At 36.7% G+C, this 25,235-nt stretch overlaps 4 protein-coding genes across 13 annotated transcripts; 2 read left to right on the top strand and 2 right to left on the bottom strand.

The window, feature by feature from the left end:
• The first annotated feature begins 237 nt into the window (after positions 1-237).
• Positions 238-3,600, top strand: LOC137712621 (metal-nicotianamine transporter YSL1-like). Of its 3 annotated transcripts, none has more exons than XM_068451729.2 (7): positions 280-582; positions 651-1,029; positions 1,119-1,291; positions 1,574-1,668; positions 1,858-1,992; positions 2,078-2,382; positions 2,479-3,600. In XM_068451729.2, exons 2-7 carry the CDS (start codon positions 663-665, stop codon positions 3,396-3,398), a joined length of 1,995 nt encoding a protein of 664 aa, XP_068307830.2. In that variant the 5' UTR covers positions 280-582; positions 651-662; the 3' UTR covers positions 3,399-3,600. The 3 variants fall into 3 exon arrangements, with proteins under 3 accessions (XP_068307829.2, XP_068307830.2, XP_068307831.2); XM_068451730.2 differs by having other exon boundaries at positions 368-506; XM_068451728.2 differs by having other exon boundaries at positions 238-1,029.
• Positions 3,601-3,662: 62 nt separating this feature from the next.
• Positions 3,663-9,010, bottom strand: LOC137712622 (protein HLB1). 3 transcript variants are annotated; one of them, XM_088684075.1, is made up of 14 exons: positions 8,322-9,010; positions 7,722-7,847; positions 7,434-7,503; positions 6,826-6,939; positions 6,508-6,591; positions 5,966-6,016; positions 5,747-5,776; positions 5,536-5,598; positions 5,333-5,398; positions 5,039-5,167; positions 4,826-4,861; positions 4,440-4,559; positions 4,105-4,278; positions 3,663-3,930 (listed from the first exon to the last, which is right to left on the bottom strand). In XM_088684075.1, exons 1-14 carry the CDS (start codon positions 8,741-8,743, stop codon positions 3,820-3,822), a joined length of 1,596 nt encoding a protein of 531 aa, XP_088540201.1. In that variant the 5' UTR covers positions 8,744-9,010; the 3' UTR covers positions 3,663-3,819. The 3 variants fall into 3 exon arrangements, with proteins under 3 accessions (XP_088540201.1, XP_068307832.2, XP_088540202.1); XM_068451731.2 differs by having other exon boundaries at positions 4,105-4,275; positions 8,322-8,919; XM_088684076.1 differs by lacking the exon at positions 5,536-5,598 and having other exon boundaries at positions 8,322-8,919.
• Positions 9,011-9,744: 734 nt separating this feature from the next.
• On the bottom strand, positions 9,745-14,080 carry LOC137713055 (rab GTPase-activating protein 22). Of its 4 annotated transcripts, none has more exons than XR_015955575.1 (6): positions 13,271-14,080; positions 12,494-12,629; positions 12,320-12,369; positions 11,540-11,593; positions 9,848-11,374; positions 9,745-9,801 (listed from the first exon to the last, which is right to left on the bottom strand). XR_015955575.1 is itself a non-coding variant. In XM_068452292.2 (5 exons), the coding sequence occupies exons 1-5, from the start codon at positions 13,447-13,449 to the stop codon at positions 10,120-10,122; spliced, it is 1,674 nt and encodes a 557-aa protein (XP_068308393.2). In that variant the 5' UTR covers positions 13,450-14,066; the 3' UTR covers positions 9,745-10,119. The 4 variants fall into 4 exon arrangements, 2 of the variants coding, with proteins under 2 accessions (XP_068308393.2, XP_088539983.1); XR_015955574.1 differs by having other exon boundaries at positions 13,583-14,066; XM_068452292.2 differs by having other exon boundaries at positions 9,745-11,374; positions 13,271-14,066.
• An 8,968-nt stretch (positions 14,081-23,048) lies between these two features.
• On the top strand, positions 23,049-25,074 carry LOC148691171 (uncharacterized). Of its 3 annotated transcripts, none has more exons than XM_088684416.1 (3): positions 23,049-23,214; positions 23,733-23,939; positions 24,768-25,074. In XM_088684416.1, exons 2-3 carry the CDS (start codon positions 23,797-23,799, stop codon positions 24,832-24,834), a joined length of 210 nt encoding a protein of 69 aa, XP_088540542.1. In that variant the 5' UTR covers positions 23,049-23,214; positions 23,733-23,796; the 3' UTR covers positions 24,835-25,074. The 3 variants fall into 3 exon arrangements, with proteins under 3 accessions (XP_088540542.1, XP_088540541.1, XP_088540543.1); XM_088684415.1 differs by having other exon boundaries at positions 23,082-23,214; positions 23,773-23,939; XM_088684417.1 differs by having other exon boundaries at positions 23,091-23,214; positions 23,789-23,939.
• The last annotated feature ends 161 nt before the right edge of the window (positions 25,075-25,235 follow it).

Raw genomic sequence — 25,235 nt, 5'->3', positions numbered from 1 at the left:
ATAAATATATATATATATATATATATTGGTTTGGTTCGGGATTCTCGAACTATTGAATATGTAATCTCAATTCCCGAACCAAAAGGTTTGGGATCAATTTGGTATTGATCCCAAAAATTTTGGTATTATCGGTTGACGAAATTTTTCAATATGGGATTGGGATTTTTTTGATTCGGGACTTTTCGGGAAAAATTTATAGCCCCAGATATTTCTACCAAGTCTGAAATTTCTAGTGATAAGATATATTCATGTGGTTTTGGAATTTGTAGGCTTGTGAGCAGAGAAAAATGACGAGGATAGATCCGTCCAAGTACTAATATCTGCACTTTGTGGGCTACATATATTCATCAAGGAAGCATCCTTTTTCTCTCTGTCTAGTTCACTGCAATAGGCAGCACCAAATATTTTCATCCACTTTTCAAGATTATGTAATTTCATAGCCAAGCTAGTCTAGTCTTGAGCTCGAGGATCGGAAAAAGAGAGGACTAAAATAAAACAACTCAAGGGTACATTCATGCATGAGTGATCTCCTAAGAAGTTCTCGTGTTGCATCCTCTTCTTTCTATTCATTAAAAAAAAAAGGTAATTTCATGCATGGATTCCCTTTGAAACTCTCTTTTTGTTCCCATTGCCTGACAAACAAGCAACAGGACTTTGAAGCCATGAACATGGAGCTGGAAGCAAGGGGGAAGAAGGAGATAGAGAGGGATGACATGGAAGAAGAGACAATAGTTCAATCCGAGGGGCCGGTTGGGGCAATCCTTCCATGGACACAGCAGCTAACATTCCGAGGAGTCGTTGCAAGCATAGTGATTGGAATGGTGTACAGTGTGATAGCCATGAAGCTAAATCTCACAACTGGGATTGTTCCTAATCTCAATGTCTCTGCTGCTCTCCTCGCGTTCGTGTTCATCAGAACGTGGACGAACCTGCTCAAGAAGGCGGGATTTAATTCGAAACCCTTCACTCGGCAGGAGAATACTATGATTCAGACTTGTGCAGTTGCTTGTTATAGTATTGCTGTGGGAGGTACTTTTATTTTTCTTTATATGTTATATTAATTTGTAAATTAATGTTTCTTAAACATTGTATAACTTTAAACTTTCTTTGTTAAACAGGTGGATTTGCGTCTTATTTGTTGGGATTAAACAAGAAGACATATCTGCTGTCCGGTGTGAACACAGAAGGAAACCCTGCAACTGCTGTTAAGGAACCTGGGCTTGGTTGGATGATAGGCTTCCTTTTTCTAGTCTGTTTTGTTGGCCTTTTTGCCTTGATTCCTCTAAGAAAGGTACTGATTTTATAGTCTTTGTTTCTTTTTTTCTTATCTTGTTACTATCGAGCAATATTGGGAAGATTCAAACTCAGGACCTTTGGGTTAGGGTAAATAATGTTAATCCCTTGAGAATTCGAACTCAAGATCTCCGATTAATCAGGAAATGTTGTTAATCACTTGAGTTGCAAGCTCCTTGCTGTCTTCAATTACTTGTTTAACTGAAGATTTCAAGGAGATAAATATGGTTTATTTTTCCCTTTAAGTAGATTTTTATATGGATTTTTTGTTTATTCACAGATTATGATAGTTGACTTGAAGTTGACTTATCCAAGTGGTTTGGCAACTGCGGTTCTCATCAATGGCTTCCATACTCAGGGAGATAAAATGGCTAAGTAAACATCTACCAACACTTCCCCTTATCTCTCCTTTGAAAGCCATATATGTATTTCTTAATAGAAATGATATTAAAACTAGGTGCATATGAGGGAGCACATCCGCTCTAACCAATGTAGTTATGCCACATCTGCTCTTAAAAAGCCGTATTAGAAGCAAAACTCAACCCAAGTTATGATCATTTGCAGGAAGCAAGTACGTGGCTTCATGAAGTATTTTTCAGTCAGCTTCCTGTGGGGATTCTTCAAGTGGTTTTACAGTGCTAGAGCAGAATGTGGATTCTCACAATTCCCCACGTTCGGATTGCAAGCTTGGAAAAACACGTACGAAAAATCGATCACTCAGTTGTTTCTCCCTGCTTCTGCTTTTTGTTAGTGATCCTTTCTAATTTGCCGCCATCTGTTGCAGGTTCTACTTCGATTTCAGCATGACCTTCGTCGGAGCGGGCATGATATGTTCACATCTAGTAAACCTGTCCTTACTTTTTGGGTCTGTGCTCTCTTTCGGTGTACTGTGGCCGCTCATAGGCCGGCGTAAAGGACATTGGTTCCCGGAGAGTTTAGACGAAAACGACATGAAGAGTTTGTATGGTTACAAGGTTTTTCTCGCAGTTGCCCTAATCCTTGGTGACGGGCTTTACAATTTCGTCAAGATTCTGGTTTGCACCATTGTTAATATTTATGTCAGATTGAAAAACAAGAATCTCCAATTGGGTAATAAAATCAGCCTCTTAATTTCCTTTTGTTTTATGCTGCTGTGCTGTGTTGTTTTAGTTGAAGTTTTTGCTAATCAGCCTCTTCTCCCTGCAGATGTCGAGGGCAAGGTGAAGCCGATCGAAAAAAAACAAAACGAAATCTTCCTCAGCGAAAACATCCCTACGTGGGTTGCAGTCGCCGGATACGTTGTCTTTTCCATCATTTCTGTCATCACGATCCCGATGATGTTCCCGGAGCTCAAATGGTATTATGTTATAGTAGCCTACATGCTTGCTCCATCTCTTGCATTCTGCAATGCTTATGGAGCTGGTCTAACCGATCTAAACATGTCCTACAACTATGGAAAAGTTGCCCTCTTTGTGCTGGCAGCAATGACGGGAAAAGAGCACGGTGTGGTGGCAGGGCTTGCGGGCTGCGGCGTCATCAAATCGGTCGTCAACGTGGCATGTATTCTGATGCAAGATCTCAAGACAGCCCATCTAACTTTCACCTCTCCCAGGGCAATGTTTGTGAGCCAAGCCCTTGGCACTGTACTAGGCTGTGTGACAGCTCCTCTCAGCTTCTTCCTATTCTACAAGGCGTTCGATGTGGGAAACCCGCACGGAGAATTCAAGGCTCCTTACGCCTTGATCTACAGAAACATGGCGATCCTAGGCGTTCAAGGCTTCTCGGCGCTGCCTCAGCATTGCCTGCAGCTCTGCTATGGCTTTTTTGCTTTCGCGGTTCTAGTTAACGTAGTCAGAGATTTTTCACCGAAGATCGGAAAATGGATGCCACTTCCGATGGTCATGGGCGTTCCATTTCTAGTTGGGGCATACTTTGCCATAGACATGTGCCTTGGGAGTCTGATTGTGTTTGTATGGCACAAGATTAACAGCAAGAAGGCTGTGCTATTGGTTCCGGCGGTTGCTTCTGGATTGATTTGCGGCGAAGGGTTGTGGACTCTCCCCGCATCGGTTCTTGCTCTGGCCAAAGTAAAACCCCCAATGTGCATGAAATTTTTGGGTTCCTAGAGTGAAAACGCTTTATATATAAATAAATAAATAAATATATATATATATATATATATATATATATATATATATCTGTGGTTAGTGAGAAATGGGTACAAAAAACTAAAGGGCACATCATAGCAATTAGTATTTAGTATAGGGAAGAATGGTAGCAAGTTGTATCCGATCCTACACAATAAAAATTTATTCTTGTCACCGAAAACCGAAGGAATCCGAGGTAAAACTTAAGAAGAGATACAAAAAGTGGTTCAACAGAGTGAAATCTGACTATGCAAAGAAAAATTGTATTGGTTGTGTCAAAAAATGCGTAATTTACAGAGTTTATTCAAATAAGTCATTCTTAATCGGAAAATTATACATCACTCGAAACAAAATCAAGGAACTGATGATACATTAAAAGAAAAATAAAAACTACGTTAAATTAGCCTGTTACTATACCTGCCAGAACATCACTCTTACCCCGAGCATAGATGGTGTAAACTAGACGGATTGCATCAAGCCATCCATCAAGGAATTCCCATGAATCAGCAACCTGGAGGTTGGACATTCGCATTAGAATCAGTTTTTCATATACATATGCAATGTTTTTAGTTCACTTTATATATATATACGGTCGAAAAAATTCTATGATTTGTAGCCACCACAAAGAACAAAAGAACTTCTCTTCATATAAAGAATTTTATCTGTTACCAAGGGCATTCCTTACCAGATAGACGGGTCCATGAATTGTATCAATGCAAAGGCCTGCACCAGGTGGTAAAGTCAGATCACCACATGCTGAAACAGAAACGATATCTGGAACCTCAACTTTTATAGCTGCTTCTACTGATCTGCCTGACATGCCTTGGGGTACATTCTTTGCCTCACTTTTGCTAACCTGCTGAAAGGAGGTAGATGAACAGAAAGAACACAAATAAGTAACAAATAGAAAAAGAATACACTTGTGGCACAAGCAAGGAAAGTCACTACAACTAATTCAGTAATTGAATGAGCAGATGATTTTTCTTCGCTTAATATACACTAGAAAATGATAAAGATTACCTGTTGAAGCCCTTCATTATTCAAAATAAACTCCGATCGTTTCCAATCACTATGAGGTGCAATTGGTTTTCCCGCTGGCGGTGCAGTAAGATATCCAACTTTAAGATATGGTAAAGGAAGCTGTAAAGATTAGAAATCGTCATGTAAGCAAACCAAATAAAAATATCTCAACCAACTAGATTAAGCAGACATCAAGTTATGACCACTGAAAGATTTGGGAGATTAAGTCTTGAAGATCATGGAATAATCAAGAACGCACATCATGTACGGTACTGTCATACGGACCACTTCACAATGGAGAACCGGTAGAGACCCAATCTCATAACTGACCAAAAGTATTTATACAGAATCCTAAGGGGTTTATTGAAATTGGTATTAGTTCTTACCATTGATCGCACCAGCCGCAAGGCACTACTGTAAACCTGTAAATAATTAATCACACAAAAACTTAGCATACACAAATCAAAATGAATATCCTTCAACCTAGAAGGAAAAATAAAACCAAGTAAATTTTATGTCTCTCTCACTTAAGTGTTGTCCTTTTCTCCAAATAAATATCAAATCAAATTGATAGAGAAAGAAAACAATGGGAACCTTACATTGTAATTTGGTTTCAAAGCATGTGCAGCTGCAATGTAGATAGCCGATTGACTATACAACTCATTAGGTGAAACTTCTTTGGGATGTCCAGATCCCCCAGTTCTTAGTGTGTCCTCAGCTAATCCATACTGCAAGTAAGAAAAAACCAAGTTTTGGTAATTCAAGTTTCAGGGGACTAGTAAATAAGAGAACCAGTGGTTTCTTGATCCACTATAGAGGAAACCGAGAATCCATTTAAATTATGAATGGAGTACCATATTATCCTAAATTATTAAGATAAGTAACAAACTAACCAGTACAGTTCCAAGGTTGTAAATTGCTCTATGGAAATCAAACTGCAGCTGGATAGCTGCACGGAACTGCACCAGAAGAAAGTGACACAAGTCATGACAGTATAAATGAGAAACAAACACTTCAAAGATGAAAATAAGTTTCTGGTTTCCCATCCACATTCATTCAATCATTCTGATATCTCCAAAAAATTATTATTTGGTACCTTACTTATTGCAGATCTTACAATTGTTTGCTTTTCTCGTGCAGGAACAATTGCGCTGAGTTCCTAAATTGTATAATTGTTTTATAAAAAAGTCAATTTGGAGTTGATGACATGTAACATATATATGCCGAGCAAGGAGAAAATTCAAAAAGATATTATTTCTTCTAAAATAAGTTAAATCAAAGTCAAATACTAATGCAATTTAACATACCTGCAGAGCAAGCCCCCAGTTGTTAAGTGCCTGAAATATATGACATGGATTTAGTGCTAGGAAACAAAGGAGACAACGCAAATAAGTACATTTTTCCTTTCATCAAGTCAGAAGGTTTCATAATCTGTTTCTCTTTAAATAACTGTATATAACGTTGGTTTTTGTAAAATATCATAAGAAACAGGAATAAGCCTAATACAACAATTTCTTGAGTCATACCTGGGGACTGTTCCAGTTAAGCAACACTGCTTTTTCATAATTTTTTGTAGCCTGCAAATCAAATCAAGGGGTGGTAAAAATCACTTCATTTATTCGACTATGTTTTTCTTTAGGAATTAAAAATCAAATTGGTTATGATTTGACAAGAAACAAATAAAAGCTATCGCCACTTGATGCCAGCACCACCACATCTAAGGAGAAGTAAAATTGATTTACGAAGCAAACTCCTAATTTCCTAAAACCTCCAAAAGATCACCTAGTCCTAAGGCCTTTGTTTTTTTTTTTTTTTTTTTTTTTTTAAAAAAAAGAAAGAATAAAACTAAAAAGCAGCAATTGCTCATGTTTCTATGCTATTATATTTTGAATATTAAAGTCATATCCAGCTTCCAAGTGTCAGAATACAGCTGCCAAGTGTAAGGCTGCCACAACAGCAGCTGAAGGAGAAATTAACACGAGCAGCAACTTTTCTTAAGAGTTAAGACACAGAAAAAAGAAGGTAAATTCTATCTTGCAAGGCTGAAGCCCTCAAATTATGGTCTAACCTGCTTCCATAGTTCTTCAGCTTCCTTTGTACGACCACGCATTTTTGCCCGATCAGAGATAGCAATAGCCCAATTATAGAAAGCCTGGCAAGTTATAATCACGCATTATTTTCACTCTCACACAAGTGAGATAAATTTTTTTTTTTTTTTTTTTTTTTTGAGAAGAACACACAAGTGAGATAATTAATCAGAAATTATAGAAAGATCATCAACAAACATATAGACACCTTCTGAAGTGCCCTATCATAGCACTTTCAAGATTACTAATTTCACTAGTTATTTGATGATATTATATTGGAAAAGGATATGTAAACATACATCATGAAGTGTTGGGCACAGACGGGTAGCCTCATCATACTTTCTGCAAGCCTCCTCAAGCAAAGCATCCTTAGAAGGATTAGTAGAATCTGGACTAACATTATCTGCACTTTCCTGCGTTCCAAATGAGGATCATTTAGATAGTAAATTGAATTGACACTGGTGCACCTAAGAGGAAGACAAAATGTCCTTAAAAAAAATATTCAAGTGACAGTTCACGTTATGTAAGCATTTATAAAGAAGCTGAAACATCTAAAGGTGCATAACTGGAGGAAAGAGCTAACATAATGAAGGTACTTATAGCTTTTTTCATACCACGCATCTGACCCAAGTGGAAAATATTGACTAATGTATAGACTATAGGGAGTTGGAAAACGTTGGCTAATGTAGAATGGGTTATTTAGTGTAGAAAACACACCGGGGTAGACAAAGTTTCAGTGCGTTATTCTTTACTACCAGGTGCCTCGAAACCCATATAAACTAAAACCATTCTCACAGTTGCATTGCTAAGAAATAGTTAATATCAGAGAAAGCCGTCTGGTTGAAATTTGATAAGCAGAAACCATAATTACATGCAACCAAATATCAAACAGGACCGTATCGCAAACCTGAAGAACCAGCGCCCAATTGTAAAGTGCGTCATAATCATCTGGATTTCTCTCTATTGTACTAGCATACCTACAAAATTTAAGTACAAATAAGAATTCCAGGAAAGCAACACCCAAAAGACATTATGCGGTTGCAAACTTCGCATAGTTCTGAAAAGAAATATAAGAAAAGAGAAGTATGACCATGCACATTGCAAACAACTTAAACTTTGTATCAGTACTAAAATATAGGATTACACTATTACCTACGAGCTGACAAGTAAGAAGGAAAGACAAAGAATACAATACCTCTTAGCAGCAAAAGTAAGAACCCGTTGGCGAGACCGACCGTCATCATCGGTACCAGTAACGCTGTTGATCAACTCCATTGCAGCATTGTTCTGCTCTGAGTGTTGCTCCTGTGGGCTTTCGTCACTGATACAATTCAAACCCACAAATTGGCAAATACAGTACAAAGGTGATCAACTACAATGACCATCCATAATTAAAACTGATCATTTTCGTCAAAAGCAGAGACATGTAAATCGAGCTACCCAATTTAATGTTCCAATTTTCATCATTAACCCATTACAATGACCATACAAAACTTACATTTTTACCGCCCCTAACACAAATTCCATTCACTAATAATTTGATCCACAACTAAAACTGATTAATTTCGTCGAAATAGATACATGCTAATCCACCATAACAATTCAAAGTTCAAATATCTATCCTCCTTCATGTGAATTCCAGTATTCGAAAACCCGAAAGTGGGAATTGCAGAAGAAGATAATGAATTGAACTAATTCTCCACATTGAACGAAATTCAAGCACAACAAACAGAATTTTGCACAATTACACGGCCAAAAGAATCAAAATTTAAAATTCAAATTAAGGAATGTAGACCTGTAACTGTAAGGGGAGCTGGAACCATTAACGACGTCGTTTGATTGGTCATTTTTCAAGCCACTAAGCAGGTCTCTCATCGTGAATGTACGGCTTCCTTCGTCTTTCTTCAGCTCCGGATGCGCAGCTCCTGGGCTGTGTGATTGGATCGAGGCTTCGACCACTTCGTTTACCTTCGGATCCGCGGCATCGGCCACCACCGGTTCGTGTTCGGGTAGAGGTTCCGGTCTAGCTTCGGCCTCCGGCACTGGCTCGGGTTTAGCTTCCGGTTCAGGCACCGGTTCCGGTTGCATTTCGGGCTCCGGCGCCGGTGCTGGTTCAGCTTCGAGTTCAGGCTCTGATTCGGATTCGGGTTTGGGATTTGTTGTCGGATCTGGTACGAGTCCGTTCTGGACGTGCAGTTGTTCGGTGGTGGTGGACATTGTGGGAGATCGGAGGAGGGCTCGGATTTGGAAGAGTGATCCGACTGTGAAGTTACAGAGAGGTCGTAGAGAGAGAGAGATCCGTTGTTCAAAGTTAGACTTTGAGCAAAGTAAAAATTAAGCGGCCGTACGGATCCCGGAGGAGTTAAATTGAAGTAACCAACTCATAACACAGTAAAAATTTGTATTTTGGCAAGTTGCAACGTTTTCTTCGGATCACTCTTTCAAATCAGAAAAATAAAATAAAAATAAAAAAAGAATTCAACCATACATCTTAATGGCTAAATGGTATTTAAATCGAATAGATTATAAATTAGAGAGTGTTGTTCACACATCCTATTTTGTCTTCTACACATTCCTACTAATTTTTGTTCTGAAATCATCTTCAATTTATTCGGATTAATTTTTTTTTTTTAATTATCTTCGATTCATTCAATCTAACAGCCTGAAATTAAGAAAGTAAGAAAAATAAAATTATATGTGTGAATAGCACCACCGTTTGTGAGAGCTTCCCTACGAATGGGAAGAGACTTACTGGAAACAAGAATGTCAAGGTGGCATGTCAAACCCATCACGTCACGTGTAACCATGTATGTCAACTTTCGCGCATAGCATCTCCATTTCAGACAAGTCCTCCAGTAAGTTATGCCATACTAAAAGTTTCCTCCGAACAAACCATAAACTCTGAGTTTGAAGTATCTAATGGATCTATGGATTTTTTTGACGACTGCAAGGCTATAGCATTGCAAAAATGGACTGAATTATGAGTGGTATAAGAGGGTAACACCCATAGCTTTGCATGAATCAGATGCCAATGGCAAGATTTGAATTTGACGAAACATCTTAACTCAAAGAGAATCTGCCTTCTAACCGATTGTTTCTATTGTGTCTATATCTCAATGCGTGACGAGAAAGATGCAACGAAATATACAACCGGGGTCAGATTGTAACTCCATTACTCGCTACCATCTGATTGTCAACCACTGCCACCAAAAACACAATTTACTCAAGAAGAAAGTTCGTTCATAAATCAAAGTAAGGTTGTTGATCTGAATTTACTAATTCTGAATTGCTGCCAGTCACTCCTTGTTGATCTGAATTTACTAATTCTGAATTGCTGCCAGTCACTCTGAAGGGCAACAGAGTGCGAGCAATACATTTTATATATGTAAATCCCATAATTTACTCCAATACAGAATTTGCCTATCAGATGCTTGTTTCAAGCAAGTGCGAAACTCATCCCAAAGATCCCTTGCTTTCAAAGGGATCCCCACCAGGTGCAACAACAAAAAAAATAAAAATAACGAAAAGCAGAATCGGAGGGCGGGCGAGAGAGATAGCAAAAGATCAAAGCCTAGCATTAGCATTGGGTGTTTCTAAACCTTGTCATGAAGGGTCACCACCAAGTCATGGGCATCATCTAAAAGCTTCCACACATCCAGACGGCCCGTCATGCTGTTGCACTCCCTCATGATCTCTTCCATGCTGCTGTACTTCTCTATGATAGTCTTCCTTCTTTGTAGCACAGAGGCCGCTATTGCATAGAGCAAGAGATCATCAGTAGGAGGGGCTCTCTGCCTAATCCTTCCCCAAGCAGACTTGGCAATACCTGCCCTGATTGCAGCCTGATCTGCCCACATTACCTCCCAGAGGCAAAGTGTATCCTCAAAGCTCAACTCTCTCCTGAAGAGAACCACCACCATTCTGTACACAAAAAAGCAATCCTCTGCTTGAAGCTTCTCCAGGTGTCTGTAAAGAGGAACATCTTTGCACTTGATAATCTTTGAAACAAGGCCAAGTTGCCTCCGGATTCCTGCCTCATCCAGTCGGAAATTATGCCGTGCCTTTTTCATAAAACCCACAAAGCACCAGAAGGCTTCATGGTCCTCTTCCAGCACTGAGATAATAGGAGAGAGTAGATCACTCATCCCCTGGCAGTACCCAATCTCAGGATCATACATGGCATAGGCTTCCAGGATTCCAACCAGGCGAGAGGCATGAAAAATCCTGCATGGCTCCAAGTGATCATAATCCTTTAACCCGACACTTTCAGCTAGTCTTTGTGCCTTCATCTCTGACACATCAGCCTGTGATGGTGAGTAAATAATCCATTCATCATTTGCGCGAACAGCATCAAGGCGGATGATCCTCTGCCATGTGGCAAAATCTTCTGCTGAGTGGACTTTGGGCTTGTTTTCAATATTGGAGAGAGAGGAGCTCTCCTTAGGCTTGTCATCAACATAGTTTTCCTCAGTAACATCAGTGGATAGTAATGGTCGAGTGATATCAGTCTCTTCAGAGGAATCAGAATAAGTTGATTCCGTATCGGCAGCATAAGGATCGTCACAGGTGACTCCACTTTTCTCACCATCTCCTTCAAGTGATTCAGAAGTCTGAACAGCTTGATTGCCTACAGGGTTATCTGAATCCTTGGGTAATTGGTCTCCTCCCTCAGTTGAAATGTACCTCCTGGCACTTGTAACATCCCCTTGGTCAGAAGAATCTAAAACTTGACTGAAATCCCCGCTGCTCTCAGTGCTACTGTTACCAGAAGTTTCTTTCAACTTCGAGCTCTTATCACTTTGTGTTAAAATTCTGCGACACTGTCTCTGCAAGTTTTCATATTCTTTTCTGCATTGCAAGTGATTAAGAAAGTGTGAACACCTTGAAGATGAAGAAGAAGAAGAAGAAGAACATGCACATATAAAGCAAATGAGAGAGATAGGGAACCGTGACAAGGAATATGCCATATGAAATTTACGTACAGGAAGAGGGCAAAGAACTGAAAGACAATACCTTTTCTGGTTTTTTACAGAGTCTCTTTCTTCCCTGGAACTGTTCACATCATAGCTGTTGAGAAAGAACAAATCAATGTTAAATCAGCCAGTATCAAAATCCAAGGTAAATTTTTTTCAGCATCCAAAAAAGGGAAAATAGCATTTTATAAGTTCATTTTTCTTGTGAGACTACAAGGCAACTGAGATTAGGTTCCATATTTCATTATGCCATACTAGAATCAAAGGTCCAACCTTTGCCTCCAGAAAGCAAATTGGGCTGGATAAATAATGAAAAAGAAACTACATATACAAATACAAGTTCCTTATCATAATTTAACACCATGCACCCAGATGCAGGTTCTCATGTTAATCACGACTAAAACATCCATAAAAACAGATAGTACCATGCATGAGGGTCCAGGCCTAAATAACTATTGGAACTTAAAACAAACACATTGAGGTTTTTCATCCCTCCTCATTGTACCAAATCTTAGGCGCTAGGAAAATCACAGAGGAAGTACATAAAGACCAAGGAAAAATCAAACAATGCGTGAATGTATTCAAAGCACTCAGAAAACACGGCATAGAGACACACCAGAAAAGACAAAGTACATCTGGGTAGATAAAAAATTCATCATAATTCATAGCAGACACCTGCAAGGCTCCCTGGACCAAGCATCCCCCAGGACCAGGCAACCAAACAGTCATCACTGCAACAAGTTTGAAATCATACACTAACTAATTTACAGATACACAACTTGAAGCATTAAAGCAATCGCATAGAGAAGAAAATACTCACATTCCAAGAAGAAACGGCCACACTTCAGCTCGAATACTTGGATCAACACCCTGCATGAGAAAGTAAGTGATTAATATCCAACAGCTGTACAACATACATTGATAAAAAAAAGCCAACAACTAACACAATTAGATGGAAAATAGAAGATAGGTCCGACAAAAGTCAATAACATACTCCACTGCGAACTTTCTTCAAAAATTTGAGACCACCATCAGTGAGTTTCCCATCCGGTGTAAATAAACTTTTCCATTGTTTTGGTAGAAGGGCGTGCTTTTTTCTCCTACGGGACCAAGGTGATTTAAGACTGCCCCTGAAGACAGACAAATACAAGTGATCAGATTTCACTGCGGGAAGCATAAGTAAAACAAACATAACTAAAAACCAAAGTGGTATACAAAAGACAAACGAAGATATCAAGAAAGAACAATGTGCAAATCACCTATAAAAAATAAGGTCAACCACGAAAGGACAACAGAACTATTGCCACCGAAGTAGAGAGAATAATTTTGGACAGTGCAAGGTTTATGACTAAACACGAAACGCACAAAGAAGATTCTTCTTTCAATGAATCAGAGACAACAGAAGAACTGGAGCTCTAAATTTGTGACACAAAAAGCCTAATCGAACCCAATTTCATTTCCGACATTCCACATCTAATGCATGGAAACAATATTCAGAATCCGAATACTACAGGAGAGTAGTAAGGGAAGACTAGGCAATAAGTACTTGAACAGGACAGTTTCCGCAACACAAGAATCAACTGGATTACATATCAAATTTATAAAAGATGAGAAAAACCCCACCTTTGGTGCTTAAAAAAATGTGAAATGAAACAGAAAAATCCCACCTTTTCTTCCTATTCACACAATTTCTAAGTAACCAAGTAGACTGAAAGGGACCAAATTTAAGGGACAGAGATATGGGGCAAGAACAGGAACAGTGAAAACTCACCGATCAGTGGAAACTGGTGAGGAAGACGAGGAAGCAACGACTAACAAAACCGATCGTAGATGTATCCACGATGACGACGACGGTGAAGATGTGGAATTTGACGACGGTGGAGGTGGATTAGAAGAAGTGTGAATCCGCCGTAGGGCTTTCATTAATGGTTGTTTCTGATGCGTAATCATCTTTGTGTGTTTTTTGTCTACCTATCAATCTGTCAAGCTATTGAAGAATCTAGGGTTTTGCACTCACAACGAATCTAGGGATTTCGATTTCGATTCAGTAAATTCTTTGGGAATTTTTGTTTGTTTGCTTTACCTACGAGAGTAGACGACTGTGGCGGCCAAGGCGATACCGGCCATGGCCGTGACGGCGACGGCTAAGCCGACATTGGAGGAAGCAGTCCAAGACCAGAAGCCGCTTCCGCCACCGACGCCGCCGCCGATGAGCGAACCGCTTCTCCCCCCACCACCGCCGCCGCCGCCACCGGCGCTAGCCTCCGCGAACACGATCCATTTCCAACCATCAGCTCCACCGCCGAAGAGCATCAATGAAAAAACTCACCCTCGATTCCGATGAGCCCCTTCTCAAATTATACGTATCCCCCTCAGCAATTAGGGTTCTTCGCCTTCTGTCGCTCAGGCGCTGCAGGGCGGCTAAATCACTATGACCAAACAGAAAACCCTCGGCAGTCTCTCTCTCTAGCTTTCTCTCTCTAAACTGCCTTTGGTTTTCACAGTTTTTTAGAGATTGCGCTCTCTTTCCATGAATTGAAAGGCAGGATTACAGAAATAAAAAAGGCTTTTATATTAGCATTCCAAGTAATGTTAAATGCACTTCATATTAAAGTTTAATATTAAATAATTTATTTACGGCTTATTATAATAACATTCCATAATTATTTATTAAATAAATCTCACATACTAAATAGATCTCACATTTGTTTTTTCAATGAAAATTTATCTTAATACACATCACATACTTACTTATAATATCCTTACACCTCACATTCTTAATATACACCTTACATTTTCTACATGCACCCCATCTTTTCTATACACCCCACATTTCTCAAATCTTATAAAACTTTTAATTTGGACAAAAAATGTTGACTGGAATTTTGACAAAAGATGTTGCCTGGGATTTAGAGCATATGTGAGTTGTTTTCAATTCCGCCATTAAAACTTATGTTGTATGTTTTTAATATTTTGTGGTAATTTTAGGTGTTTAATTCTTCATGTAATCTATGTGATCTCTAAAAGATGAATACGAGTATAGAAGCTTGAATAACGCAGCAAAAGCAATATTAAATAATTATCAATGTCGTCAAAATCACTAAAACAATAAAAAAAAAATATGAAGTCTTACCTCATGTGAAGCTTCCAAAACATCGATTTCGTGTTTCATTCGTCAAAAATAATTTTTCTCAATCAACATGTTTGTAGTTTCATTGGTTAGAGGGATTTTGATACTTGAATAAGATAAATAATACATTAAAAGTGATCTAAGGTGTATTTAGAAATTTTTTTTTTGTAAACCTAATAAGATCAAAATTGTCATTGCATAGTAGGGTAAATAAAGGCTTTTTATATTAGCACCCCACATTAAAAATTAATATTAAATTATTTATTTACCCTACTATACAATGACAATTTTGACCTTATTATGTTTAAAAAAAAAAATATTTCTAATTACACTCCAGATCACTTTTAATGTATTATTTATCTTCTTCAAGTATCAAAATAACTACAAATATGTTGATTGAGAAAAATTATTTTTGACGAATGAAACACGAAATCGATGTTTCCGAAGTTTCACATGAGGTAAGACTTCATATTTTTTATTGTTTTAGTGATTTTGACGACATCAATAATTATTTTATCTTGCTTTTGATGCGTTATTCAAACTTCTATGTTCGTATTCATCTTGTAGAGATCACAACGATTACATGAAGAATTAAACACCTAAAATTATCACCAAATATTAAAAAGAGACGACATGGTTTTAATGGTGGAATTGAAAACAACCCACATATGCTTTAAATCCCAAGCGGCATCTTTTTTTTCAAATTCCAGTCAGCATTTTTTGTCCAAATTAAACGCTTTATAAGATTTGAGAAATGTAGAGTGTATAGAAAAGATGGGATGCATGTAGAAAATATAAGGTGTATATTGAGAATGTGAGGTGTAAGGATATTATGGGGAAGTATGTGGGGGTATATTAAGATAATTTTTCATTGAAAAATCAAATGTTGGGTGTATTTAGTATGTGAGGTTTATTCAACAATTTGTGGAATGTTAATATAAGAGCATCTCCAAAGGACATGTCAAAAGATAAATGTCAAATGTTAATTTGATGGTTGATGTGGCAATGTCAGATTTTCTCTTTTTTCAACCGATATGTTTCTTTGTTATAAATGATATTTGTAGGACCCATTTTAAAAAGAAATCAATTAAAATACATTTTTCAAGATCTATAATTTGTGCATTAATAAGATCCACGTAATAAAATAATTAAAAAAAACTAACATCACATTTTCTCATATGTCAAATTTGACATATGAAAACTTACATGTCAATCCACATAAGATTGACATATCGGTTGGAGCTCACTCCTACATGCAAATTTGATTACTTGAAATTCCATCTAGATTTGACATCTTCTTTAGAGATTGTCGAATAAGCCAATTAAAAATTATTATATTATTATGTCCATATATCTCTCCCTCTAGTCTTTATCGGTAACTTGGTATGCGAATCTTTCTCTCTCTATCTCTCTACCTTCTCCGTTGATGAGAGAGAGTGAGTGGGACAGGATAAAAGGTAGATCGGAGACTTGGCGGGTCGGAGTCTCGGAGCGAGGGCAAAGGCTGGGAAATTAGGATTGGTCCGGCCCAATTTGGCCCAATTTTTCTCGGTTGGTTTGCGAGAAAAACAATAATGCAGGCCTATGATGTGTCGGTAATTTCATTTTGTTCAGAACAAACAAATGATGTAGTGGTACAGCTTAACTTCACAATGGGGTAGTAATAATGTAATTTAAAATCATTTTTGACAAAAATCGAACCTAAGAATCAAATTCGCCTTATAAATAAAGAAGAATTTCATTAGACCGTAGTACTTAATGGCAGCAGTAAGTACTATTAAAAACATGTTATATCTACAATGTTCCTAATTTGAATAGGGTAAATCTATAATTTGATGAAGATCTATTTTCTATCACTTTTGTGAACTAAATTTTGGTAAACGTTTACCATAATTATCATCTCGACGGTCAAATGGTGATTGAATTAAACACATATATTCACATGAATTATAATTAAACATTAAAAAATAAGTACATTAAATACATGTAAATATTATAGTCAGTCCCCCATTTTGATTATATTTTTTTACCTCAAAATTTTGATCACATCCTATTGTGGTTGTTTCTTCTAGAGTATAGAATAACCCTATGAATTATAGCTTGGTTTTTGAATTTTAACTCTACTACCAAAATATTCTTTGTAAATAGATATTTTGGTCGTCTACATCAGTATCACTATGAAAGGCTGGACATTAACGTGCAAATAAGAGAAAGAACAAAGGACTTGGCTACTCTGCCCTTCCAGTTTCCATACATTCTCATTTATTTTTATTTGTGCGGTTACGGTTAAGTGACATCAAAATTTTATATCATTATTATTTTTTGTCTTATTATCTTTTTATAAAAAAAAAATCAATATAAAATGTTGACGTAACTTAACCGTGACCGTACAAAACAGAAGGGAATGAGAGTGTATGAGAACTGGGAGGGCAAAGAAGCCGGGTCCAAGAACAAAAGAATACAAATGGCCGAACTCCCTCTCTTCTTAGTGTAAAAATATCAATGTACTAAAAAAAATACAAATGGACAACCAACTTGATAGTTGATAGAACTTTTATCTTTTAATTATGACCTTGTTCCCTGGCTTTATACTCTTCCCACAATCACTGTGATCTGCATAATTGAGATGTTTCATCATAACATGCCTCTTAAAAGTGATTTACTTCCATAAGCATATGCAAAAGTCAAAAAGACAAGTTGTGATTATTATTATAATTAAGTGGGATTATTGAAGATGGAATTAGCTCACATGGCACACAATTTACAAATACAAATTAGATGTGGGATTTTAATTATATATTGGTGCACATTTTGCAGAGACAATGAGGAGACAAAAGCACTCAAGTGTTGCCGGACCACATGCCTCGGCTTATTTTTTAAAGTATCATCACATGAAGCATGGGATACTCGTTTCCTAATTTACTTGCGAGTAAATTAGGAAACTCCATTGTAAACGCGATGAATTTGGTGATCTTTTGGGTTCTTTCTTGAAGATCCGTGAGTCTTTTGGTTAGAGGCGAATTAGGAGTTTTATTGCAATCCAAATGAAGTCGGAAGGGATCCTACGTGTTTCAAAACAAATCAAGCAGAGGCAAAAGCAGAATCACACTGTTCAATGAACAATATTTCAAGCAAACATGAGTTTTAGTATATATATAATTTTGGATATTATTAGACTTTGAAATGATATTATTAGTTTTATATGGATAGAGATTTAAACTCCGAACATATTTTGATATGGGGAAAAAGTACTAATCTGACAAATGATGTTTATACATTTGCCTATGGACCTTGAATTAATCTCACGATCCGCTCACAGACTTTATTTAATTTGTATTTATAATTTCTTGTATAGCTTTGGTATTTGTCACTTGCTATGTATAGTAGCGAAATGTTAAGAGCGAATCAAATCATTTATTCTTTGTTGTCCATTTTGAGTGTGTAGAGTGTATTTATGAGCTTAATATCGTGCTTGGACCTTCTCTAAATTACTTTAATATCGTGCTTGGACCTTCTCTAAATCATACAATCAATTATTTTAATATCGTGCTTGGACCTTCTCTAACCAAGGAGTGAAGAAAAAAAACCAAATATTGGAGAAATTCTATAGTTTAGTTGCTGGATCATGTAATTCCTACGCCCCAGACCCAAACATAACCACCCTACCCCACCAACATACTTTGAGACCCACACTCTACCAATGTTTTGACCTCACCCTCTCTCGCACATCCCCCACTCCACACGCCCCCTCCCCCGGGAGAAAGCGATCGTATCCGAATTCCTTCCATCTAATCTTCCTCATCAAATAATTTGATTTTTGAAATTTGATTTAACGGCTAAAGTTATAATAACTTTTAAAATGGGCCCGTGTTTTTAGTCGTTGAATCAAATTTCAAGGGTTCAGATTGTTTGATGAGGAGGATTAGGTGGAAAGGATCCGGAGAGAATCCCTTTCCGCCCCCCACACTGAAGAATGCCTCCAAATTTTGTGTCCAAATCATCTCCAAGGGATGTTTTAATATATATATATATATATATATATATATATATATATATTTTTTTTTTTTCCAAATTGTTTCAGCCCTCAAACGATACAGAAATAAACACCAAAATTGATAACCACCATACCAAATTCCAGGAAATCCCTTTTGGGCATTCGTTCAAGTTTGAAGTTTGGTTTCAAGTATCTCGCTATCACCTAATCCAAGTCGAAAGGTTTGTGGCCATGCTAAGTTGTGGTCGAGTCCATACTGGATTGAGGATTCTACCAAATAACCAATTACACCCAACACCTAATTTATTAATTAAATTAAATATTTTTAATATTTGCAATTCGGTTCGATTTCGTTTCGGCTAAACCAAACTGTTAGTTTAGCTTTAAGTTTGGTTCCAAACCGAAATCGTTTTAATTTGCAAAAATCGAACCGTTTGATGCGATCCGAATTAAGCTATATTTTGGTTTCAGTTTTCGATCCCAAGTGCCCTCTTAAGAGATAGTCTTAGTTACAAGCTCACGATATTAAACTCTTCTTATGACCTTGGTATTAGTCTTTGCTATTTTGTAATGACAATTGAGTACATGCGTCCTTTACAACATGAATATATATAATTTTGAAATCCTTATTATAATCTTGAAAAGAAAATCTTATGGTATTTTGAATGTTTCACTATTTTAGGATGCTCACTTATATATATATATATATATAGAGAGAGAGAGAGAGAGAGAGAGAGATATAGATGAGATTTGTTGAAAAGTCTGGGTAATGAATGCCCACAGTTCATTAGCAGAAGTTTTCAATGCCTATGCAAAAGTAAAAGTTGAATCTGTAAATACAAAGAGATTGTATTGTCAAAGGAAGTGTCGTAAATTTCAATATACAGTTAATGCATCAGTTTGGAGTTACTCTATAAATAGAGTACTCCGTATGTTTTCAAGTTACAGAAAATATAAGAAGAAGAGAACGAGAGAAAAATACCAGTAACATCATTTATTCCTCTGTCTTTATTTATTATCTCTCAAACATTGACCTATTTATAACAAAATTTGGTTTGTCAAAGCAAGTTTCGACGAGTCTCAAAATATTCTCTTTTATGCAACTTGGAGGGTTTCTGGTGATGCTGTGAGTAACCAAGGGTCCAGATCCCACTATGACCAAACTCGTGATCAACTAAGGGCCCCGCTAGTAGTTATGTGGTAGGACCCACTCTGAATCATCAAGTTTGGCAGGGGAGATTCTGAGACAACCACCCACTCCTTTTACTATCAATACCCAAGGAGAAATTTTAGTTAAATTCATGTAACTTTTTTTTACATTTAATTTAAATTTTAAATATTTATGATCTATTTTACTTTATTGCATAATTATTATTAAATACAAAATAAAATTAATAATAAAACTCAAATTTGTTAATAAACTCAGACATTATAATTAAACCCTAGCATTACCCTTTGTTTATTCTACGTCCATTCCAGCTATAACCTTAATAGTTCTGATAGATAAAAATAAGTTTTTTTTTATTGATGGATAGTGATTTTAAAGTTTTGAATCCTCCAACTAAAGTATGACTCAATTTATAGATATTTTGTTTGTTTGATTCTTCTTTGGATTAAATTTTATACTTATTATATTATATTGTATTTGTGTTTATTTGCCGTCTGTTTGCCCCCAAAATACCATTACAAGAACTTTTGATTAGTAATGCAAAGACATATAACTTGATTCTTGCTGTAAATAACGATTGCCCAACCTCATAAACCTTGACCACTCACTAGCAGGTGGCATGTCTCCATCCAAATCCAAAGCTTCAAGGTCAAATATTTTTTTTGGCAAAGTGATGGATTGAACTGGAGCTTGCATCGCATTCTCTGCCAAATTCAAATCTATGGAAGGATCTCTTGGATCCCAAGTCTATGGATGGATTTGGTAGCAGGAAAAAAAAAACCATGGAAATGCTAGTCATATGCAATTATACAGGGGCAAAGGAAGTTTTACATTTTGAATTGGGTTTGCAATCGTAGTTTAGGTAATAAATTTGAGTTTAAAAAGATATTAATTCTTTAATTAAAAAAAATATGGATGAAGAGAGTAAGTTGGGTGTAAAAAAAGGTTAGATGTGTTCAAATAAAATTTCTCATATCCATGAGTCTCTTTGAATTAGATTTAGATAGTAGTTCCAACTTCTTATGAGAAATCTTTTAATTCATGTTTAGCTGAGTAGCGTGGACTTGCAATTAAACGGCGTAAAAAATTACTTGTAATTAAAAGTGTTCTAGTATGCGCACAATCTTCTGGTGTATGTAGTCTCATTGAGCACATCATAAACTTTTAGTGTTTTAGTATGTACACAACCGTTTGGTGTACGTGGTTGCATTAAGCACATAATAAGCCATCTGATTAGTAGAGTGTTATAGTATGTGCGCCGTGTATGTGGCTGCACCAAACAGGTCATAAATTATTCGGATTAATAAGGCACATCACTCACTATAGTTGTGTAGGATTATATATTTGAACATAAAGCATTCCATTGTTCTTGGCAAGGTTCTAAAAGATATTAGATGCTAGTTAAGCCGGCCGCTGGAGCCTAACGTCTAGACGGCTAGACAAGTAAGTAAATTTATTATATATTATATAAATAAATGTCTGGCTGTACTTTATTATATATTGTATAAATAAGTGTCTGGTTGTACTTAAAATACATAGTTTCATTGCGATACATAAACTACAAAAATATAATGGCATATAAATTATAAAGTATTAGAACATAATGAAAACATGAGAAACAAACTTATAATGTGTGTTCATGTAATTATTCAATAAGTCTCTTATAAGTTATTAAAAAAAATAAAATGCAAAATGAAAGTTATAAGTTTCTTGTCTAAGCGAGAGATGCGATCTAGTCGGGTGCCTAGACGGATGCTTGAGTAGGTTTAAGAGCCTGTTCTTAATTTTCAAACACCTAGAGATTAATCGGGTCGGTGATCATCCGATTAGCGTCGAAACGAGAATTTTTAGAAGAGTGTTTCTTGGTCAATAAAGTGTTTACAAAATGAATAACAAGTGATAATAATTTTTTTTCTTTCTTCATACAAAATTAGTCAAACTATGAGATCGATCATTCTGAATTCGTCCATTGACGAATATAAATATAGTTGAATTTATATCTAATAAGAAGATCATTTGTGAGTGATTACATGTATTAAGAGTTTATTTTAAAACACAAGTAGCTGATGATTAACGAGCCAAAAAATATTGCTTGAAAATATTATTTCTTGTGATTAATCATGATGGTAGGGAAAGTGTAGCTTTAAAAAGGGAAAAAGAGAGATCTTGTGAGACAAGAAAGAACCAAAGTTTGGTGCGGTCAGTGTGGTGGGAATTTGGATAATATTGATAGCCCCAAAACTAAAGCCATTGATTCCGAACCCTTATCATGACGACCCCATTTCTTTGGAAAGATTTTACATGTTAGGTTTCCTAGTGCAAATCTTCCTTGACTTTTTTTAGAAACTCTAGATTCTTCCTTGTCTTCATTTCTCATTGTATGGATTCAATTTTTATTAGGCGAAATGAGAAACACACTCTTTTTAGTTTAATTTGATAGTTATTTTTGTTTATTTAATTTGATAGTTTGAATTTCTGAAAACTAAAAAGAGTGTATGGAAATCACATCTTTGACCAACGAGGGTTGGTTGAGTAGATAATGATCATTCTCTTTGCTAGACTAAGGTCTAAGTTCAAGATGACAATCCCTCTTGGTAGGATCTTAAAACCAAGAAAAGGGCTAACATCCCCTCCGTAATTCCTCAAAGTGGTTTGTGATATGTCCGGGCTCTGGGGATGGGGTGACCTCCCCTCCCCCTAAACTTTTCTCAATCAAAAAAAAAAAAAAAAAAAAAAAAAAGAAAAAAGAAAATGAAATTACATCCCTCTATATAGACGAGCTGTGGACCTAGACGTCGACAATTTTGAGTTCCTTCCCGCTCAACAAGTTATGACTTGAATGGTACATGTGTTGGATGCTATGAGCTTTGGTAGAGCAAGAAACACCCCTCAGAATACCCGAACTATTTATAAACGTGCGACAAAAACATAAAAATGCTCATATATTACGAAGGAACTTGTTATTTGCTTTCAATCGAAGCTTCTAGCTTCTTGAATATGTCCTTCATAGTAGTTTTTCAAAATGCACTTGATTTATTGTGCTTTCTGTCAAAATCGCTCACTAGCACAAGTGCTTTCTCCATAAGCATTTTCAAGTGGGAACCATAGTTGCCAAGAATAAATTGAGAGGATTGAAAACACAACCGAGGGCAGTTGGACCATGTATAGGTCCATTACCAAAAACAACAACGACTTATTGGGCCTCAAAAATGAGTCCATGCAAATATCAAGGCAGCCCAAAATCCATATTTTAACTTGATCCGCAACCTTCGTTGCTCACGCTCTCTCTCTCACTCTCTCTCACAAAATCCCTCTACACCTTCGCCGCCACCGCATTTTCGCACCGCCGTCTCCGTTTCCCGCGAAGCCACCCGCCCAGGAGCAGCCCCAAGTTTCCCACTTCACCGCCCGAACTTCTCTTGGGTAATCTACTGCCACTATCATATTTAATTTCTGTTTTTATATTCACAATTGATTTTCTGAATCCAATTTTACATTGTAGTGCTGATTTGTGGCGTTTTTGTGATTTGATTCAGATTAAGATTGTTTAAGATAATAATAATATTATTAATTACTCAGCGGCCATGGCTACTGACCCAGTTGAGATGGGGCTTTTGCTTCCGTGTTTGAATAGTTGGGAAGCTAATTTAAGTTTCAAAATTTTGAATTATTGATTTGAATATTTGATGTTGCTTGAATTGAACTAATGTTGCGATGAACTCTGGACTTTGATTTTAATTAATCCTCACTTGGGTTTTATTTCCTGAGCTTTTTCGACAATAAATATGACGGATTTTTCAACATAGTTGTATCATTTTGTAAAATAGTGTTCTTGGCACACGAAAAGATAGCGATAATCGCAATATTCCGCGAATAGATATCCATCCTTTTGGCTAAGTTATCTAAAACTTTGGTTTTATGTTTTGAACTGCGTTTACTAGATTGAATGCGGAATAACTTATTCCATCGTCGCGGAACTAGGTTTTGCAAGGAGCAGAAAGAAGTATGGCTTTGACAAACTTCATACTGACAGTCGCTGGTGTAGGCGCAGTGATTCTTATGCTGCGGGGTGATGTGCGACAATCAGCTACCATCTTCAAGCGCAATGTCAAACATATCCGCACCTGGCTCGAGGAAGAATCCCCCAAGTAATCCTCTTCTCCTTCTTTTTCGTTTTGTTTTTCTGTCAAATATGTACACCATGAAATTGTTTATATGTTTGCAAGTAGGGGCTCAATTTTGTCAAAATTTTAATCTGGCAGTTCATTTGAATTCTATACGTTTCTTGAAAATGCTTCTTTACCGTGCTAGTGTCACTCTTAACATGGATTAGAGTTAACGTTCCGCAGATTGCTACATGCTTTATATTCAGATTGGGTGAAGATTTCTGATGTTATCATGAACTGTTTTCATTGTTTTGTCTTGATGTTGGAAAAGAGGAAGGTTTCGTAAGTTAGCAAGTAATGGTGTGAAATTGGTCTCCTGTGTGAGAGATGTTAGTTTGATGGGGGTTTGAAGGGTTTAATTTTCAAATCCTTAGATGTACTGTATTACCTAAACGAGTAGGCTTGCCTTTTCTCTTTTATCTTAGCTTTTCAGTTTTACCCTAGTCTCGATTCTTTGGTTGGAGTAGGGCATTAGTTTCTATATTTTGGAATCAGCCCTCTAATCGAAGGGCAGCTCGTAAGAGACTTTCATTATTGTATTACTTGGTTCTATTCTTCGTGTCCATAGTTTTTAAGATAAACCAAGATTGATTTGTTATCAAACAGTGGTGCGGTGTACAAAATTTTGTCCAGCCAAACCTGGACAGTGGACATTGATTATTGTGTAAAATACCATTTAAGTGTGTTCTCGAGGAATCAATGAATTGTGACATGTGGTTTTATGTTTATTTCAAAACAATTTACTCTGCTTTCATATATTTTTTGTTAGTGGTCTTGCATCTTAATCCAACTTAATGGATTTTCTCTTAGAATCACCAAGGAACTGGAATCAAAGGTTCCACCGAAGGATATTCCAAAGGACAAGGAAAAGCACTAGTGTTGATACGAGCTTCTTGTGTTGTTCGCAACAGTTTACTACTCGTTTATTTCTCTCTTCTAAGGAAAATTTCATTATATGATGGCATTTCTTTAGGAATAAGTCTTGACCCTGGATTTTCTGTTCATAAAATGTCTTATCTTGTTTATCGTAGTTGATTTTTGGTCTTTAGATATGCATATATGTAACTATTAACCGCGGAGAAAGCTATCACCTGTTAATCGGATGTTTCTTGTTTGTTTAGTGTAATTTTGTAGATAGTAATGCTCGTAGTTGCTGTAGTTGTCAGTTGACCAAGATATTGTGGTACATACGGAATATCCACTGCGTAAGATCATCAAACCTTGTCAAGTTTTGTGTTGTTTTACTCCGATCTTTTACCTAATTTTCAGCTGTGAACG

Source organism: Pyrus communis, chromosome 14 (assembly GCF_041283825.1).
Source record: "Pyrus communis isolate YQ-2024b chromosome 14, ASM4128382v1, whole genome shotgun sequence".
Classification (NCBI taxonomy): Eukaryota; Viridiplantae; Streptophyta; class Magnoliopsida; order Rosales; family Rosaceae; genus Pyrus; species Pyrus communis.
The sequence above is the reverse complement of the archived record's forward strand: the minus strand, read 5'-3'. Positions and strand labels throughout refer to the sequence as shown.